Source organism: Bos grunniens, chromosome 28 (genome assembly GCF_055505025.1).
Source record: "Bos grunniens cultivar Pamir isolate PY7600 chromosome 28, Bosgru_T2T1.0, whole genome shotgun sequence".
NCBI classification, from domain to species: domain Eukaryota; kingdom Metazoa; phylum Chordata; class Mammalia; order Artiodactyla; family Bovidae; genus Bos; species Bos grunniens.
In genome coordinates this window covers 8,681,173-8,702,898 of record NC_141192.1, presented here as the reverse complement: position 1 = coordinate 8,702,898, position 21,726 = coordinate 8,681,173, and the positions used below count along the sequence as shown (strand labels likewise).

Below are 21,726 nucleotides of genomic sequence, written 5' to 3'. Positions count from 1 at the left end.
CTCAGATTTCTCACATCTGTAGTGGAGAAAATAGTATTTAGAGTTTCTCAAGACTTTCAAATGAGATATTATCCTCATAACCTCCATAATCATGCCCCATATTTTGATTGTCAGTGACTTCCATCTTCATTTTTGCTTTTTGAGGCAGACTCCAATTCATCTTTTCTAAAACCAGTTGTCATTCCCTGCTTTAGTCTTCAGAGTAATTAACTTTTTCCTCTTAGTTCTATAAAAATCCAATTATAAATATTTTATACACCAAATTCCCAAGTGGCACTAGTGGTAAAGAATCTGCCTGCCAGTGCAAGAGATGTAAGAAATCCCAGTTTGATTCCTGGATCAGGAAGATCCCCTGGAGGAAGGCATGGCAAACCATGCCGGTATTCTTGTCTGGAAAATCCTATGGACAGAGGGGCCTGGTGGGCTACAGTCCACAGGGTCACAGAGAGTCAGATGCAACTGAAGCAACTTAGCATGTGCGTGCACTGAGTTACATCATGATTATCTGTTTACAGATTTCTCCAAAATTAAAATACCAACAGTTTCTTGTTTTCTGAAGGTATAAGTAAAAGAGATTTATAAAACTGCCCAGGGGTGGAGCTAGTTCAGTCAGAGAGAGATACCCTAATAAAGTGATAGTTGAATGGTTTGAGTAGTGGCAAAGAAAGAGTAGACAGTATCTCAGACAAAGTACATGGAAATACAGGGAAAACATGTGCAAAGAAGGAATTTAGTGAAGATAAATCTCTGAAATAAGGCCACCATGGCTGAGAGGAGGGCTTTCTCCTGAGATTTACTGAACCAAATGCACTGCATTGGATACTATAGAGATAAACCAAAGACACTGCTGATGTTTGAAAAGAAGCACAAGTAATTATTTCTTAAACTAGACTATTTTCCAGTTTTAAACTACCCAGAATTTAATGAAATAATCTAGTTTGAAAAAAAAGGGAATTCATTGATTTTTTTTTTTTTTTTTCTATTATAACTTCAGAAACAGCCCAGAGATTCTGAATTTTTCCTCCTAATTTTAAGGTAAACCAGGCCCTAGGAAGTTAAAGAGAGTGTCTTTGGATGATTAAAGTAGAGTTTAAATATTCCAAAAACATCTGTTTTCAAATGTTGAGCCTCTTTGGGTTTGGAAAATGCATTTTCTTTGACCACATGCCTAAAATAGGAACTGAGAACCACAAAGCCCACTCCCATTTTTCAGACGTTGATGCATAGACTGAGAAAAACTACGTAATTTTCTGTCTCTGTACAAGTTACAAAAGTCAATATTCTTTCAGTTAAATAATTTGGTTTTCATTTTTTTCTTCACAAAAAGGCATTAGCATTCAATAAATTATGATTGGCTTGCTTTAATCATTCCATCATTGTGGAATTAAATGTTTTTAAAGCAGTACAGTTCTTTCATAGAAACATATATTTGGAAATAATATAGCTTTATGTGTCTATTCAAGAAAAGAGGTACACTTTCATAAAATAAAATGTGGAAATAAGGAATTTTTAAGATAGGACACAGTCATATAGTTCTACTACCCAAACACATTAAAATTTTATTTTATTTCTAGCCTGTTGGCCCTGATTTTTTTCACTGTATTTTGTGTTATTTTAAGTTTGCTTAAATAATTTTAATATAACCTCTATATGAGAATAGTTTATATGGCAAGTGACAGAAACTCAGCTCAAACAGACTAAGGTGACGAGAACTATTGGAACAGGTTGTTCTTCTGGCAAAGTTTTATCCAGTAACTCAAAAGAAGTCATGGAGAATTCAGTTTCTTTCCACATTTTTCTTCCTTTCTAAGCAAATGACTTGTAAACCTGTTTCTCCTCTCCCCTTGTCTCCCTGAGCAAGCCAGTGGAGAACTTACCTACTGGAATACCTAGCTGCAGTTGACCTGTGGCCCCGTCATGGTTTCTGGCTTGATTTTTGCATTTGTTTTCTGTGCTGTCTTGGGTTCTCTTCACTACTATGTCCTGGAAATGGGAAGAAACAAATCCCAGTGATCCTTTCTTGCTGAATCTGTTGCACAATTTAAAACATTCATAGTACCAGCTGTTCTTAGAACAGAAGTCATAATTAGGAATGCAATGATTTCACCCTAAACTGTAGTTATACAACACATAACTACATTTTTGTGTTTATCCATTTTTATTTTATACTGTATTTATCTTCAAGGAACAAATGAACCAAGTAAGTTGAATTTAAGATACACAGAGCTCAATTTATTTAATGTGTACTTTCTCATCTTTTGGCTGTTAAAGTATCGTTTCATCTTATGTAAACTACTTGTGAAAAAAATCATATCCTCTCCAATACGATAGCTTTGCCTGTTTGTTCAAATTCAAATGATTCAAAGTGATTCAACCACTCTGGAAACAGTTTGGCATTTTGTTATGAAGTGAAACATACAATTGCCATATGATCTCACAAGCTCACTTCCAGTAAATTAAAGAAATTAAGTTTATGTTCTTATACAAACCCGCACAGTAATATTAATATCAGCACAGTTTCCCAAAACTGGAAAAAATAAAAAACAAATGTCTTTCAGTAGGTAGATGTATAAATACTATAGTGTATGCCTACAATTAAATGGTATTCAGCAATAAAAAGAAACGAACTATTGCTGTGTACAATCTGGATGAATCTCCAGAGACAATTTTGTAAGTGACATAGCCAGATTAAATATTTTGTGATTCCAGTTAGTGACTTTCTAAAAGTGCAGGGGATGGATCAAAGATTGTTAGAGGTTGGGAGTGCAGGGAGGAGGTTGACAGTGGTTTTTAAAGTGCAGCATTAGGGGATTCGTGGTAGTGTGGAGATTGTTTGGTGCCTACAAGGATCTCTGCATTTAAAAAGTTCACATAACTGTATGCCAAAAAAGTGAATACTAGTGATTATAAATAAAACAAAAAACAAAAAACAAGCTGAGTTAGCAGTGAACAAACTTTCACTATTTTTATCACATGCAAATAAATATATATTAACATTTGCAAAACTCCAGTACTTTGGCCACCTCATGTGAAGAGTTGACTCATTGGAAAAGACTCTGATGCTGGGAGGGATTGGGGGCAGGAGGAGAAGGGGACAATAGAGGATGAGATGGCTGGATGGCATCACTGACTCGATGGACGTGAGTCTCAGTGAACTCTGGGAGTTGGTGATGGACAGGGAGGCCTGGCGTGCTGCGATTCATGGGGTCCCAAAGAGTTGGACATGACTGAGCGACTGAACTGAACTGAACACTTGCAAAACTCCTGTTGGTTAACATTTCCCAAAGCTTGAAAGCTAGCGTGACATCATGTTTTGTTTTCCAATTAAATGGTGCTTTTGATTTTTATGTAAGACATATGAAACATGGGAGTTGTTTAAAGAAGGAGAAAATCAGTTTAGAATACTATGTCTGGATAAGCAAAGGTCTGCCTGTTAGATGTTACACAGAAGGGAACAGACAAGGCCATGTGGCAACAATGATATAATCTTTCATGACCTACAGAAGCTGATGGGACTGGCCTAAATGGAAAATTATTAAAGCCTTTGAATGTGGCTACAAAAATAAGACTATTGTATAAGCGATCTGATCACCTCAGATCAGACTGGATCTGATTTAATCACCGTGGATCACCTTGAACCACTGTTGGATACTGTCCATCTATAAAAATTGAGTTTCCCACATGCTTCTGTAGTATTTATTCAGCTCTGCTGAGAGTTGTTTCATTCCATGTCGTTTTTTATTTCTTTTAATCTCCAGAAATAAGGATGTTATTAATGGCAGTGCTGAGCCCTAGTTCTGTGTTCACTTGCTCCTTTAAATTAGAACATGCCCAGTCCATACTAGTCTTCAAGTACCCATGAGTAATGCTTTGTGGCATTAGCGTAATTTGCAGACAGAACTCCTCCTCCCTTTGGAGCACCTTTAAACTTCCTGGAAGAAAGCATCTAGCACTTTTCTGGAAATTGAGTTACTTCTGGGTATGGTATGGCAACCATTGTCAGTTTAAATTCAAACTTGCAGAGGAAAACATTAATTAAATCATTCCATCAAGCAGTGTCTGCATTGCTAGCCTGAGCACCAGAAAGAATTTCAGCCACATTTACTTTTGAGGATATAATTACTTACAGGTCATGCGTGATTCTTTGACCAAACATCAGTGCTACAGAAGGTCTTCAGTTTGGCCTCATCTTTTAATTATGCACGTGCAGTTTCAGAGCCCTTGTTTAAGCATCGTGGAAGTGTTATTTGTTCAATCAGCAAATGTTTACTTTTGCCTGTCCTAAATCAGACATAACAGTATATTCAAAGATGCTTTGTGTGTGTGTTTTGGAAAGGGGATAGGAAGAGATAAAGGAAAAAAAGAGAGAAGTGTTGATATAAATGTGTTTGCTAAGATCTGGATTAAGCAAACTTAAACAGGATTCCTCCCAGGGTGAAGTGAAGGCTGAGAATTTGTAACATACATACATGTTCTAAGACTTTGTAAGGATGAAATCTAATGTGTACTAGTTTTCAAACCTCTTTGGAACCTCAGAAACTATTCTTAATTTTTCCAAGACAGCTTTATAGTTCTAGTATTCTGCTCTACACACTTTATAAAATGCTGGCTTGGATGATCACAAAAACAGATCACCTTTCATGTCTTACCTATTTAGTATTGATTATTATAATCACCCATGTTGCATATTACCTTAGATCTAGAGAAACTGCAAGCAGTGACTGAAGTGCTATCTGCTAAGCTGCTGTAACATACAGCCTTTGTTTTCAAATTGGAATGGCATCGCCAGTGGTAATCTCCAGAGAATGCTGGAGTTCTGGAAATAGTAAAGATACCAATTTGTTTTAATTTTTGGAAGATCTAGATAATGAAGGCAGCTTTGCTACATTGTAAATTATTTTCTATGCTTGGGTAAAAATTGTCAATTAAAAATGTCAGATTTGCAGCCAGAATTTGGTGAGAATGGTGTGTGCACTGCATAAATATGTTCTGCCGTAGCTAAACTGGATATATGAATCACATAAATTATATATGGATTTTTTAGTAGTCTGAAGAGAAACCTTCAATGTAAATATGTAAATACAGGCTTATTTCTGTAAATACAATTTTCTTTCTGTTAATTATCCCAAGTGTTTGGGATGTATTCAGTGTTAGATATATAGTAGTTGCTCTTCGAGTGAGTTTTCAATTCCAAATACAGACTGTGCATATCATTACAACTGTGTTCAAGGAAAATAAATCACAATCAACTGAATGTTCATCTTTTCTAGGGGCTAGTGGCATGTGGAACAGTAATTCTCTGTGATTCTGGGCAGTGACAGTAGACTGCAGCTCCCAGCAAGCTACATGATCACGAGTAAACATTCAATACATTTACAACCATCTGTATTTCACATTCAGTACAATATTCAATAAATTACATGAGGGATTCAACACTGCTTTATAAAATAGGATTTGTGTTAGGTGATTTTGTTTAGCTGTGGACAAGTTTAGGAGGTTTAAGGTGGGATATGCTGAGCTATGATGTTAAGTTAGGTGCATTAAATGCATCCTTGACATTTGATATTTTCCACTTATGGTTTAGCAATGGGTTTGTGACAATATAACCCCACCATAAGTCAGATAATCTGTATTTTTATCGAAAGTGAATTTAGAATACATAACTAGTTGTATTCTCTGCATTCTTAGTATCCTTGGCTCATTCTGGAAGGAGTTAAAACCTAATTGATCATTTAATTGAGATGATGAAACATAAAATGAATATTTAATTTTTTTTTCAATTTGACCAAAATGTCAGTTTTCCCTGAATCTTACTTGGGGGAAAACACACCCATAAACATGCATACACATACACACACAGAGTAACTGTTCTGGAAGATTCATGACATCATGGTGGCACTGATTTTTAGTCTATTTTTAAAGAGCGTTGTAGAGATACAATTCACATACCATCAATTTCATCTTTTTAAAGTGGACAATTCAGAGGTTTATATTATACTCACCCCATACAGAGTTGTACAGCCATCAAACACGATCTGATTTCAAAATTTTAGGCTTTTGTGTCTGGTTTCTTTGAGTTAATGTAATGGTTTTAAGTTTCATCCCTGTTGTGGCATGGGTTAATACTACCTGACGTTTGATAATTGAGCAACATTCCATTATATTAGACATACTAAAATTTGTTTATTTATCATTTGATTGACATTTGCATTGTGCCTACTTTGGGGTTGTTATAAATAATGCTTCTACGAACATTTGGGTACCAGTCTTTGTAGGACATATATTTTCAGTATATGGGCATATACCTAAAAATGGAATTTGTGGGACATATAGTCATTCTGTTTACTATTTTGAAGAACTGCCAATTGTTTTTCAAAGTGGATGTATAATTTTAGAAGCCAACCAGCAAAGTGTGAGGGGGTCAATTTCTTTAAGTTCTCAGCAACAATTTTTTATGGTCAGTCTGTTAGATATTAATCATTCTGTTGGACGTGAAGTAGTATCGGATTGTGATTTTGATGTTCATTTCCTTAATGGTGGATGATGGTTAGCATCTTTTCATGTGCTTATTGATAATTTGTGTATTTTTTGAGAAATTTATCTTCAAATTCTTTATAATTTTACTTGGATTATTTTTCTATTTATTGTTAATTTGTGAGATTTTAAAAATATATTCCAGATATAAGACCCTTATCAAATATATTTTCCAACTATTTCTTCTATTTAGTGAGTTACCATTTTAATTTTTAATATTACATCTTTGAAGCACAAATATTTCAATTTTAGTAAAGTTGTTGTTGTTGTTGTTGCTGTACTTTGTTATTTTTAGTAAACCATTGCCTAATCCAAAGTCACAGAGAATTACTCCTATGTTTTAAGAACTTTATTTTTCTAGCACTTGTATTTAGGTCTATGATTTTTTTTTTTTTTTTTAGTTAACTGTTTATGTAGTGTGAGGTTGGGTTCCAGATTTATTTTTTTGCATGTGGATATCTGTTTCCCCTTTTCCAACATCATTTGTTGAAAGAACTGTTCTTTCCTCTCTTGAATTGTTCTATTCTCCATTGAAATACGCTTTTTGAAAAATCACTTGATCATAAATGAGAGGATTTATTTCCAGACTTTATATACATATGCCAGTACCCTAAGTCTTGATTTTTGCTGCTTTGTAAAAAGTTTTGAAATCAGGAATTATGAATCCTCCAACTTAGTTCTTTTTTTCTTTCCCCTCAAGATTGTTTTGTCTACTTTGGATGTCTTTCATTTCTGTATGTTTTAAGATCAACTTACCGATTTATGTAAAAAGTCCAGCTGACATTTTGGTAGAGAACACATTGAATCCATACATCAGTTTGGGGACTCTTGTCATCATAACAGTATTAAGACCACTGATTCATAAATGTGGAAATCACTCCATTTATTTACGTCTTCTTACATTTTTTTTCAACAGTGACTTGTTGAGAAGTGGGCTTGTACTTTTTTATTACCTTTATTTCTAAATATTTTATTTGAATGCTATTTTAAGCTGTATTATTGTCTTAATTTTTCCATCTCTCTGTTTATATTATACATGTGTTTTTAGATGTTGTCCTTTTGTTCTTCTTTTTTAGAGCTCTTATCAAATTAACTATAGCTATTTTAAATTCCTGATCTGATTATTTCAAAATCTCTTATCATCTCTGTGTCTGGTTCTGATGCTTAGTTTGTCTCTTCAAAACATTTTTGCTTTTTAGCATGTATTAACATTTTTATTTGAAAGTCAGGCATGATGTATTAAGTAAGAACTGAGGAAATGGGCTTTTACTACGAGATTTTATGTGCATCTAGCTGGGAGTTATGCTTCGTTTGCTCTTTGCTCTGTGATGTTGGAGACAGAAATTTCCTCTTGTTTCCTTACTTGGTCTCCCCTGTGGTTTTGGGTTTCCCTAGAGATGTTGTTGTTGTTTTAATTAATTAACTTTTTTAATTGAAGGATAATTGCTTTACATAATTTTGTTGTTTTCTGTCAAACCTCAACATAAATCAGCCAGAGGGGTGTGTGTGTGTGTGTGTGTGTGTGTGTGTGTGTGTGTGTGTGTGTATCCCCTCCCTCTTGAACCCTCCCCATGCCAACCCAACCTAGAGCCTATTATACAGAGTGAAGTAAGTCAGAAAGATAAATATAAATATTGTATACTAACACATTTACACGGAATCTAGAAAGATGGTACCAAAAAATGTATTTGCAGGGCAGCAATGGAGAAACAGACATGAAGAGACTTACGGACGTGGGAAGAGGGGAGGAGAGGTGAGATGTATGGAGAGAGTAACGTGGATACTTACATTAGCATATGTTAAATGGATAGCCTATGGGAATTTGCTGTGTGTCTCAGGAAACTCAAACAGGGGCTCTGTATCAACCTAGAGTTGGTTTTTAGTTGCTAAGTTGTGTCTGACTCTTTTTGTGATCCCAGGGACTATAGCCTGCCGGGCTTCTCTGGCCATGGGATTTCGTAGGCCAGAATACCAGAGTGGGTTGCCATTTCCTTCTCCAGGGGATCTTCCCAAACCAGGGATCAAACCCACGTCTCCTGCATTGGCAAGTAGATTCTTTACCACTGTGCCACCAGGGAAGCCCCTTCCTTAGAGTATCCTTCTTTAAATAGAGTCTAAGTCTTGAGTTCTTTCGGCTCTAATTCCCTATTGTATTCAGGAGTCTTATTGATGTCGTGATAAGGTTTGAGGAATGGGAAGCATTCTAATATCCTGTTACTAGGTCTCATACTTGTAGAGAACCTATGTACCTGGGATGTGACCTTCACAAATATTTATTAGCGTAACTCTTCTCTCAGATAAGACAGAAAGTCCAGAGTGGAATGGAGTTAGTATTTCAATTCCCAGAGTTTGGTTAGGCTTTAGTAGAAATCAAGTTACCTAAGCTTCAGTGAAATAAGTTTCCTTGAGGACACACTTTTGTTAAGTATACCTGAGTATATTTCAAAAGACTGAACAAGTGGATATTTCTCCCATCTTCACCTTAAGAATATGGTGAGCTTGTGAAGGTAAAATTCATGAAAATGTGAGGGAAGCAGCTAAGTCTGGGCCATTAGGGGTTTTTATTTCTCAGTCTAGCTTTAGTTCCATCTCTAGCAGTGAGTCAATTCTCCTTTATTTGTTCATAAGAGTTGCTGCCTCCAACAGTGACTTCTCCTCCTAGTGTGCTGTGATGCTCTGTATTCAGTGTCTCTCCAGTTTTCATGGTGGCAGTTTGCTCTGTGACTTCTGTTCTCTGATGGATCTAAGGAGAGTTGTTGCTATTCAGTTGTAAGTACTGAAGAGCTCATTTCTAAGCTCTTTACATATTGCACTGAAAAATGGGAGTCCTTAATGATAGTGCTTTATTTCATTTTTGGATCCTTCATTGCTACTATATAGAAAGAAAGCTAATTCTCTCTATCCTGCAGACTTGCTGAGCTGATTTACTAATTCTATACAGATTTTGTGGATTTTCAAAGATTATATATATATATATATATATGAAAGTGAAGGTGCTCAGTCGTGTCCGACTCTTTGTGACCCCATGGACAGTAGCCTACCAGGCTCCTCTGTATGAAAATCCATGGGATTTTCCAGGAAATAGTACTGAAGTGGATTGCCATTTCCTTCTCCAGGGGATCTTCCCAAACCAGGGATTGAACCCGGGTCTCCCGCATTGTAGACAGACACTTTACTGTCTGAACCACCAGGGAAGTCCATATATATATGTAATCATGTCATCTTCAAATAGAGAGTTTTACTTCTTTGTTTCCAAACTGTATACCTTATTTTTTGTCCCTAATTGCCCAAGCTAGAATTTACATTGCAATGAAGAGGCAAGGGCAGACATCTTGTCTTCATATTTCTGATCTTAGGAGAATAATTTTCTATCTTTCACCATTAAATATGATAATGTGGGTTTTTCACAGATGCTCTTAATCAGGCTGTAGACGTTTTCCTATGTTCCTAGTTTAAGGGCTTCTGTCAGGAAAGGATTTATCCCAAATGCTCTTCTGAACACCACTGAGATAATCAGGTGTTTCTGACCCTGAGTCATATGTTTTACATTGATTGATCTTGGAAGACAGTTAAGCTCAGCACTGTATCACCAAACACACTGAATTGATTGATTTTGGATGTTAGACCATCCTTACATTTCTGGGATGATTATAGCTTGTTCACACAATATAATCTTAGTTACATATGGCTAGATTTGATGTGCAGGTATTTTGTTGAGTTTTTTTTATGTTGTATTCACAAAGAATATTGGTCTGTAGATTTTGTTTTATGGGTTTTGTTTTTGTTTTGGTATTTGGATAATACTGGCATCACAATATGAGTTGAAATGTGTTCCCTCTCCTCTTTCATTTCTTCCATGTGATTCTCTTCCTCATTTTTTGAAGACTTTTTGAAGGACTGGCATTGACTCTTTTTCAGACATTTGATTTACTTTGTGGACAGCTTTAAAATGGCTAAAATGAGTGTTTATTCACTTGTTATCTATCTATTCAGATACTCTGTTTCTTCTTGAGTCATTTTCTATAGTTTGTGTGTTTGTAGGAGTTTATATCATTGAGCTTACCTATTTGGTGGCCAAAGTTGTTCATAGAATTTCTTATCTGTTTTACTTCTCAAAAGTCTGTAGTGATTTCTCTTTATTCCTGAACTGGTGATTTATATCTTCTCTTGCCTTTTTTTTTTTTTTTTTTCCCTTTGATTAGTCTAGTTAAAGATTTGTCAATTTAATTGACCTTTTTAAAGAACCAACTTTTGGATTAAAGTTTACACTCTAATCTCATTTCCAGTCTGCTATTTATTATTTACTTGTTTCTGCTTATTTAAACTGTTTTTATTTCTCTAGTTTCTTAAGGTGGAAGTTTAGATTATTGATTTCAGATCTATCTTCCTTTTTAATATAGGCATTTAGCACTGATAAATTTCTCATTAAGCACTACTTTAGTCACATCTCATAGTAGTTGGCATGTTGTTTTGTTTTTAATTTATCTCAAAAGATTTTCTATTTTCCCTTGTGATTTTTCCTTTAATACTTTGGTTATTTAGTTTATTTCCACATATTTATGAATTTCCTAAATGTTTGTCAGCTAATGGTGTTTTGTTTCCTTCCATTGTAATCAGGTAGCATACTTTGTATGGTTTCAATACTTTTAAATTCATTGATTAACCTATGTGCTGACAGATACATATAGTGATGATACACTAAGGTATGAATTTCTTTGTGTATCCTTCTTGGAGGAATTTGAGCTTCTGAAAATGTAATTTGATGTTTTTCATCAAATTTTAAAAGTTTCAGTTATATCTTCAAATATTCTTTTTGCTATATTTGTTGACTTCTAGGACTGACTTTCATTATCCATATATTAGTGTGCTTCATAGTGTTCCATGAGTCTCTGATGTTCTGTTCATCTTTATTCTTTTTTATTTCTGTTTCTCAGATGAAAAATAATCAATGGGTTTATCTTCAAGTTCATTGGTTCTTTTTTCTTTTTTTGGCTCATTTTTCTTAAAGTTCAGATATGCTATTTTCCTCCTGTAGTGAATTCGTCATTTCAGTTGTTTTTAACTCTAAAATTTATATATGATTCCTTTTTATAATCTCTATTATAATTTCTTATTAATAATCTCACCTTGAAAAACTCATTCTTATACTTTGCTTTACATTTTTTAGACATGGTTTTCTTTAGTTCTTTATACATATCTATGATACCTCATTCAGTGAGTCCAGTAGCTGGTCCTCCTCAGGCACAGTTTGTATTGAACCACCCCTTACTTATGTTTTGGAGAAGGCAATGGCACCCCACTCCAGTACTCTTGCCTTGAAAATCCCATGGACAGAGGAGCCTGGAAGGCTGCAGTCCATGGGGTCGCTGAGGGTCGGACACGACTGAGCGACTTCACTTTCACTTTTCACTTTCATGCACTGGAGACAATAATGGCAACCCACTCCAGTGTTCTTGCCTGGAGAATCCCAGGGACGGGGGAACCTGGTGGGCTGCCGTCTATGGGGTCGCACAGAGTCAGACACGACTGAAGCGACTTAGCAGTACTTATGTTTTGGTCATACTTTCTGGTTTTAGTTGTATCTTAAAAAAAAGAAAATCATACTGTCTTGATAACTGTGGCTTTGTAATAGAGCCTGAAGTCAGGTAGGTTGATTCCTCCAGTTCCATTCTTCTTTCTCAAGATAGCTTTGGCTATTCGAGGTTTTTTGTATTTCCATACAAATTGTGAAATTATTTGTTCTAGATCTATGAAGAATACCGTTGGTAGCTTGATAGGGATTGCATTGAATCTATAAATTGCTTTGGGTAGTATACTCTTTTTCACTATATTGATTCTTCCAATCCATGAACATGGTATATTTCTCCATCTATTAGTGTCCTCTTTGATTTCTTTCACCAGTGTTTTATACTTTTCTATATATAGGTCTTTAGTTTCTTTAGTTAGATATATTCCTAAGTATTTTATTCTTTCCGTTGCAATGGTGAATGGAATTGTTTCCTTAATTTCTCTTTCTGTTTTCTCAAAGCTGTGGTACATATACACAATGGAGTATTACTCAGCCATTAAAAAGTTACATTTGAATCAGTTCTAATGAGATGGATGAAACTGGAACCTATTGTACAGAGTGAAGTAAGCCAGAAAGAAAAACACCAATAGAGTATACTAACGCATATATATGGAATTTAGAAAGATGGTAACAATAACCCTGTGTACGAGACAGCAAAAGAGACACTGATGTATAGATCAGTCTTATGAACTCTGTGGGAGAGGGAGAGGGTGGGGAGATTTGGGAGAATGGCATTGAAACATGTATAATATGTATGAAACGAGTTGCCAGTCCAGGTTCGGTGCACGATACTGGATGCTTGGGGCTGGTGTACTGGGACGACCCAGAGGGAGGGTATGGGGAGGGAGGAGGGAGGAGGGTTCAGGATGGGGAACACAGGTATACCTGTGGTGGATTCATTTCGATATTTGGCAAAACTAATACAATATTGTAAAGTTTAAAAATAAAATTAAAAAAAAAAGAAAGAAAATGAAATAAATATAAAATAAATATTTTATCAATCCTGTAAATCTAATCCTATTCCCTTTAGCCTTTGTTGTTGCTACTTTTTCTTATTGTTTTTTTATTGTTGATGTTTGCTTTTTAGTGGCTTTTGTAGACTACTTCTTTATAGTCTGTATTTTTTATCTCATGTGGCCCCTGAATTCTGGGTTTATTTATTGGTCAGATAGTTATTGAATTATTGATTTCCTTATCCACCTTGAATCAATACATCTCCCACCATAAGTCACAAACTTTTGTGTTTGTGTCAGGGTGTGCTTTGAAGATATGACCGTTTACAAATCTGTTTTAGCCTTCACTTCTTATATGTGCAAAAGAGTCAAAAAAGTCAGTTGAGGTGAGAGGTTAGGGCTTTCTCAGCTCTCTTCTGGCCATGTTGTTGTTCAGCTGCTAAGTCGTATCTGGCTCTGTGACTCCGTGGACTGCAGTATGCCAGGTTTCCCTGTCCTTCGTTCAAACTCATGTCCTTTGAATCAGTGATGCCCCCCAACCATCTCATCCTCTCTTGCCCCCTTCTCTTTCTACCCTTAGTCTTTCCCAGCATCAAGGTCTTTTCCAGTGAGTCAGCTCTTCCAATCAGGTGACCAAGGTATTGGAACTTCAGCATCAGTCCTTCCAATGAGTATTCAGGGTTGATTTCCTTTAGAATGGACTGGTTTGATCTCCTTGCTGTCCAAGGGACTCTCAAGAGTCTTCTCCAGCAACACAATTCGGAAGACATCAGTTCTTTGGCTCTCAGCCTTCTTTATGTTCCAACTCTCAGATCTGTGCATGACTATTGGAAGAACCATAGCTTGAATATATGGACTTTTGTTGGCAAAGTGATGTCTCTGCTTTTTAATATGCTTTCCGGGTTCATCATAGCTTTTCTTCCAAGGAGCAAGCATCTTTTAACTTCATGGGTGCAGTCACCACCCACAGTAATTTCTTTAGGCAGCCCTATATTTGTGTGTCTAAATCCCCAAGAACATGTTGGAGGTTTTCAAAGTCCTCCATTTTGAGTTTCCCCATATTTAAGTTTTTTGGCTAGCCTTTTGTTTGCTCCAACTTGTATCACTATCTCATAAAATTGTCATTTAAATAATTGTTTTTGATTGTTATATGAACTCTGAGTTAGGGAATGTAAAGATCAAAACCTTATAAATGGAACTTGTCCATGAAGAAAAGCCGGAGGTCAAATAATGACAGTTTTATGAGTTTGGAGCTTTTGAGGGCAGCACCCAGCCCCTTTAGTCCTTTCCCATGTCTCCTATGTTGATGTTTTCACAGTTTTAGAGCCTGTTTATTTTCAAAGCAACCATATAGCTAAAGAGAGGGGAATGAGAGTAATTAAAAATACCATAAAGTTCACTGTTCTAACCGATATTTAATTTTCTTGAATAAATATTTCTAGCAATTCTGCAAGCCATTGGTTAATTTCTAGAGTTATGAAAACTTGATTTTCTGGTGTTTTTGTACCTTTTAAGAAGGAGTGGATTTTCAGATTTACTTACTCCACCATTCTGGAGGTGCTTCTAAGACTTTATTACCTTGATACTAGCAATCGTTATATTTATATAAATAGAATACTTTTTGACCTACATGTAAACATTTTAGTTATATTAAAACTTTTTAAAAATGCTACTAATACCTCTTTTTCTCTGATATAATCATTTTAGTATACTGGTATTTATATTTCTGCTCAAAATGTAATGGGTATTTTTTAAAAGAAATAATAGACAGTGCATATTATTCTACAACTTGGATATTTTCCATGAGAAATCATGGACATTCCTCCAGGGATAAACACACATTTACATATATATATCTCCATATTGACCTGTATGTGGGTCAAGAACCAACAATTAGAACTCTGTATGGAATAGCTGATTGGTTCAGGATTGAGAAAGGAGTACGACCGGGCTGTCTGCTGTCACCTTGTTTGTTTAATCTATATGCTGAGCACATCATTAGAGATGCTGGGCTGGATGAGTTACAAGCTGGAATCAAGATAGGCAGGAGAAACATCAGCAACCTCAGATATGTGGGTGATACCACCAATGGCAGAGAGCAAAATGGAACGAAAGAGCCTCTTGGTGAGGATGAACTTGGAGAGTGAAAGAGCCAGCTTAAAACCAGAAAACAAAAACAAAACAAAAAAACCCCCAAAACCCAACAACTAAGATCATGGCACTGGCCCCATTACGTCATGACAAATAGAGGGGGGAAGATGGAAGTAGCCTCTGATTTCCTCTTCTTGGGCTCTAAAGTCACTGTGGATGGTGACTGCAGCCATGGAATTAGAAGACGATTGCTTCCTGGCAGGAAAGCTATGAAAAACGTAGACAGTGTGTTGGAAAGCAGAGACATTGCTCTGCTGACAAAGGTTCATATAGTCACGGCTGTCGTCTTCTGAGTGGTCAGGTACCATTGTGAGAGCTGGACTGTAAAGAAGGCAGAGCTCCAAATAATTGATGTCTTTGAACTGTAGTGCTGGAGAAGACTTCTGAAAGTCCCTTGGACACCAAGGAGATCAAACCAGTCAATCCTGAGTGAAGTCGATCCTGAATACTCATGGAAGGACTGATGCTGATGCTGAAGCTGAAACTCCAGAATTTTGGTCATCTGATGTGAACAGATGACTCGCTGGAAAAAAGTCCCTGATGCTGGAAAAGATGGAGGGAAGAAGAAGAGGGTGTCAGAGGATGATATGGCTGGATGGCATCACTGACTTCAATGGACATGAGTTTGGGTAAACTCCGGGAGTTGGTGATGGACAGGGAGGCCTGGCGTGCTGTGATTCAGGGGGTCGCAAAGAGTCGGACACAACTGAGTGACTGAACTGAACTGAACCACTGAAAACAAACAGCAAGTAAATTTACATACTATTAACTTTATTCCTACAGGGAAGATTCATTAGCATGAATCAAATATGTTCCCCAGCTCATATTCTGAAAAAATCTTGAATCTACAGTTTTGTGCCTTTCAAAAAACCTGATCCTGAAAAAATTTATATGTTTTGAAAATAAGAATGAGCATTTTGTTATTCATCTCTTTATTGACTATTTACATTTGTTTCAGCCTTCTTCCTCACCCGTTCATATCTAACACTCACTTATGATTGATTAGCTTCCTTTTTTTAATCAACTTATAGAAATGTTAAAAATATTGTACAGTCAATGTCACTGCTTCCTTTTCCTTATGGCTTCTCATAGTTCAATTCTGATTTAGACTCATCTATTCCAGGTTTACACAAAAAAACTCATGTATTTGCTTCTTATATATTTGATATTTTACTTTAAATAAAATTATATATTTAGAGGGTGTCCCTGGTGGCTCAGATGGTAAAGAATCTTAGAACTTATTTTCACATGTGGTTTGTAGTGGAGTTCTAGCTTTGCTTTCATTTCGATACCTAGACAATTATCCCAATGCTGTTTATTAAAATATTTTCCAATCTATTGAAATACTACTTCTTAAGATACTAAGTTCTAATATGCATTTGTGCTTATTTCTGCTCTTTTTTCTTCCCTTTCTCGTTTGTTCTTTTTTGGTTTGATGACTAACTTTAGTGGGGTTTTTTTGGGGGGGATTGCTTTTTCATTTTTGCGTGTATTTGTTGTAGATGTTTGGTTTGCGGTTACCATGAGGTCTTGATAAAACAGTCTATAGACATATGTAAGATTGTTTTAAGTTTCCGGTCTCTTATTTTCAAATGCCTTTCCAATAACTTGCATTTACACTCTCTTCCTCTCACAATTGCTGGGTTTGATATCACATTTGTGCGGGGATGATTTCCTGCCTTTACTGTGTGTTGTCTTTACTGATCTTTCCTATTCATAACTTCCTTATTTCTAGTTGTGTTTGTTTATGAAATTTCTCTTTATTTCTTCAGGACTATTAGTCTGTGTCTATGTCAGTATGCTATTTTGATTATATTTGCTGTATTTTTTAAAATCCAGAAAGAATGGTTGTTTCTCATGTTTATTCTTAAAATTTTCTTGCCTGCTCTCAGGTATTTGTTCTTACATATACATTCTAATGTCATTTGTTGGGTTTCTTTTTAAATTGAGAATTTGTTTGAAATTGCATTACATTTATATACTAATGTGGGGAAATGATTTATGATATGATATCAGTTTTGGAAATATGGAATATTCTCTATTTGCTCATTTTTACAGTTTTCAATATATTTTACCATTTAAAATATGTTCTTCAATTTTTTTTTTATTAAATTCATTCTTCCTATGTCTTTGAGAGGATGATCACTATTTTAAATAAAATCCACTGCCCCCATATATATAATTTACACAACTCAACAAATTCTCTTAGGGATTTTAAAGGTTTTTAGTAATCTCCAGGTTTTTCTAGGTGAATTAAAATATCTATGAATAAAATTTACTCTGTGTATGAAATATTTATATCTATTATTTTGTTTACTTGTCTTGTTATATTAGTTAAAATTCTTAAAACCATATAAATATTAGATGAGAGTGGGCATCACTGCTCTGGTTGTCATGTTCAGAGTTTTATTAAATTTCTATTCTATGCTTTTTTGTTTAATTGAAGGAAAATTACAATATTGTGTTGGTTTCTGCCATACAACAATGCAATCAGCCATAATTATACATATGTCTCTTCCCTCTTAGGCCTCTCTCCTTTCCCCCAATCCCACCCCTCTAGGTCATCACAGAGCATCAGGCTGGGCTCCCTGTGTTATATAGCAACTTCTCACCATCTATATATTTTACACACGATAGTGTATATATGTTGGTGCTACTTTCTCCATTCGTACCACTCTCTCCTTCCCCCACTGTGTCCACAAGGCTGTTTCTACATCTGCATCTCCATTCCTTCCCTGTAAATAGGGTCATCAGTACCATTTTTCTAGATTCCATTTACATGCATTAGTATGCGATGTTCATTTCCTCATTCTGACTTACTTCACTTTGTTTAACAGACTTTACATTCATTCACAACACTAGAATTGACTCAAATTTATTCTTTTTATGATACTAATATTCCATTGTATAAATGTACCACATCTTTTTTAATCCATTCATCTGTTGATGGATATCTAGGTTGCTTCTATGTCCTGGCTGTTATAAATAGTACTACAATGAACGTTGGGATAAATATGTCTTTTATAATTGTGATTTTATCAGGGTATATGCCCAGTAGTGGGATTGCTGGGTTATATGGTAGATTTATTACTAATTTTTTTTAAGGAGTCTTCAAACTGTTCTCCATAGTGGCTGTTTAAATTTGCACTGCCCCCCCCCCCCAACAATAGTACAAGAAGTTTCCCTATTTTCCACATCCTCTCCAGTATTTATTGTTTGTGGTTTTTTTGATGATGGTCTTTCTGACTGGTGTGAGGTGATACCTCATTGTAGTTTTGATTTGCGTTTCTCTAATAATTAGTAATGTTGGGCATATTTTCAAGTGTTTATTGGCCATTTGTATATCTTCTTTGGAGAAATGTCTGTTTAGGTGTTCTGCCCATTTTTTGAAATGGCTGTTTATTTTTCTGATAAAGAGCTGTATAAGCAGCTTATGTATTTTGGAGGTTAATCCTTTGTCAACTTCATTTGAAATTATTTTCTCGCATTCTGAGAGTTGTCCTTTAATCATGTCTACTGTTTCCTTTGCTCTGTAAAATCTTTTATTTAGGTCCCATACTTTATGTTGTTCAATAATAATTATTAATTTTATTCATTGCATATTGGTTGTTTTCATTTAATATGTTTGCTTAATTTTGGCTTTAGATTTTATAAAGTTGAATCAACCTTGTGTGCTTGGAATGAGATCTGTTTTATCATGGTGTTTTATTCTTTTAGTATAGTATTGGATTGACTTTAAGTATTTTATTTTGAATTTGGTGTTTATGTATACATGTAATTGATATATAGGTTTTTTTGTATTATGTTTATTCGTTTGGGATGTGAGAAATTCATTTTTGTCTCATAAAGTAAGTTTCACAGCTTTGCATATTATTCAATTGTTTAATATTTTAATTATATAAATAGATTTAATCTCTTATGAGCTTCCCTAGTGTCTCAGTGGTAGACAGTCCACCTGCCAATGCAGGAGACATGGATCCAGTCTCTGAGTCAGGAAGATCTCCTGGAGAAGGAAATGGCAACCCACTCCAGTGTTCTTACCTGGAGAATCCCAGGGATGGGGGAGCCTGGTGGGCTTCCGTCTATGGGGTCGCACAGAGTCGGACACGACTGAAGCGACTTAGCAGCAGCAGCAGCAGTGTCTCAGTGGTAAACAGTCCACCTGCCAATGCAGGAGACACGGATTCAGTCTCTGAATCAGGAAGATCCCCTGGAGAAGGAAGTGGCAACTAGCTCCAGTATTGTTACCTGGGAAATGCCATGCCAGAGAAGCCTGGTGGGCTACAGTCACGGGACTCAAGAGTCAGACAGGACTTAGCGACTAAACAACAACAACAATCTCTTATATTAAGATTAGTAGAATCTAACTAACCTAATCTAAAAAGCGTCTGGAAATGCTTTTGAGTCTTGAACCACTTTATAGTGGCAGACTATTTTAATCTTATTCCTCCTGTTTTCTATGATCACTGTTCTCTTCAAGTTCTCTGCCTTTTGTCAATCCATTGCGGACATTATAATCTGTTGAGAATCATCTTCTTCCTCTACATTTTCCAAACTTATTCTACCAAACTTGCCCATTTATTTGTCTGTAATTTTTGTAAGTATCTTCTCTATACATCTTTTTTATATTTATTTTAACACACACATAATGTACATTTTTGCTTCCTTCATTAAAAAAAAAATCTGTCTAGGAGTTTACCTGTTTTGTTATTTTCTCAAAAATTACCCTTTCAGTTGTATTTTGTGCTCTAACCTTGACTTTTTGTTTAATTGATTGTTTTTCACTTCCTTAATTATCCTTTCTGTTTTATTGCATTTTGTTTTAATGCCTTCTGTGTCTCAGAGGTTTTAGAGTGAAGCATGTTCATTAAAATAATTCAGGTTTAGAGGCAATAATGTGTGACCAATACCTAGGTCTGTAATCTTGCTCAAAACTAACTTTATGGAACTCTTGTGGAGATGCTATCTTTTTCCTGAATGTTTGAGTCAGCTTTGAACCAGTGGAATCCACTTGACTTAATCCAAGTGGCTGTAAGAATAAAGTTCCCTTGGCAAATGGTTCCAATTATTCCGTCTGCAGTTATAGAATTAATGTCCTCAACACTTAGCACAAGAGATCATATATTAGCTTGCAATAAGCAATTGGGTTTTCCATATTGTCTCACTCTAATTATTTAAGCCTCTGTTGCAGATGTATTTTAAATTTCAAGCATGATTAAAATGGCATTTTTATTGTTTACTGCGGTCATTGCTGACTATAGTAAATTGCTTGCTGATTCAGCTTAAATATAGAAAATGCACACACATTCTGCATTTCTTCCTGGAAAGGAATGCGACTTCAGATCATATAAATGCAAAACAAATCCCTGTAGATTTAGAAATTTGTGAATTTCCTTAAGCACAACAGATTAGCAGTTAACCTTTCTTCCGTAGCAAGGTTTAAACCTGGAGCAGTTTTGTAGACTCTCAGAGTGATTTTTGCTTGGACACTTGTTATTTTGCTGGAGTACAAGAATTACAGACCACAAAAAGAATATTTGACGTGGCTTTAAGGACAGGAGTAGATGAGAACTTTAAAAAACAAAAAAAATAGGCTAATTCATGTCCTTGTATGGCAAAAACCATCACCATATTATAAAGTAATTATCCTTCGATTAAAATAAATTAATTAAAAACAAAAGAATAAATTATATAAGTTTTATTTTATTGAAGTATGAATTCTATGCACATAGCTAGTATTCAGATGAAAGCAATAAGCCATTGATGTACATGGAAAGGTTTTCAGAGAAAATGGTGTTGGGAGCAGATTCCTGTCAAGGTACCTGTGGTTGAAGGAGAATGATTCGTTGGTCAGCCGGGCTGCAGTAGAAACAATACTGGTTTTGGTGTCAAATCTAGGCCCTACTATTTAGTATTTCTGGGAACCCGATAGTCACTTAACTATTGAACATCCATGTCCATAGGTATAAAATATTTTATAGATGTCAGGGGACAGTTCATTGACTCATGATCTGCAGTGAAACAGAATGTCCTATTACTATGGAATTTGGAGAAGGAACCTGGCAAGTCTTTATCAAGAAGAGATAATTTTGTTGAAAACATTACCCAAAATGTTCTACATTTTTAAGGCACTTCCCATCAAAAGTTCAATGTCATTCTTGATAGAAATGGAAAAAAAAATCTAAAATTCACATGGAAAATTCACAAAAGGCCATGAATAGCCAAAGCTAATTTGAGCAAGAAGAACCTACTAGAGCCATCATACTTTCTGATTTCAGAGTAGTGTAGTATATAAAAAAAAAATACAGGGAAAAAGCTTCTTGATGTTGGTCTTGGCAATGGCTTTTTGCATATGACACAAAAACAAAGAATACAAAAGCAAAAAAAATATATATATATAGACATCTATATATAGATGTTTGCATCTAACAAAGCTTCTGCACAGCAGAAGAAATGATTAACAGAGTGATAAGGCAATCTATGGAATGAGAAAAAATTGCAAACCGTGTGTCTGCTAAG

General features: G+C 35.4%; 2 protein-coding genes across 9 annotated transcripts in view; one reads left to right on the top strand and one right to left on the bottom strand.

Annotated features, from left to right (window-relative positions):
* NRG3 (neuregulin 3) overlaps positions 1-21,726 on the top strand; it is a 1,239,421-nt gene that overhangs the window by 586,461 nt on the left and 631,234 nt on the right. The window lies entirely within an intron of this gene.
* The window catches only part of LOC147342810 (uncharacterized), a 60,135-nt gene that overhangs the window by 24,934 nt on the left and 13,475 nt on the right, over positions 1-21,726 (bottom strand). Inside the window, exon 3 of the mRNA XM_086381203.1 lies at positions 1,878-2,029. Within this exon, the coding sequence (XP_086237329.1) occupies positions 1,878-2,029 (152 nt within the window). The remainder of the gene's footprint in view (positions 1-1,877; positions 2,030-21,726) is intronic.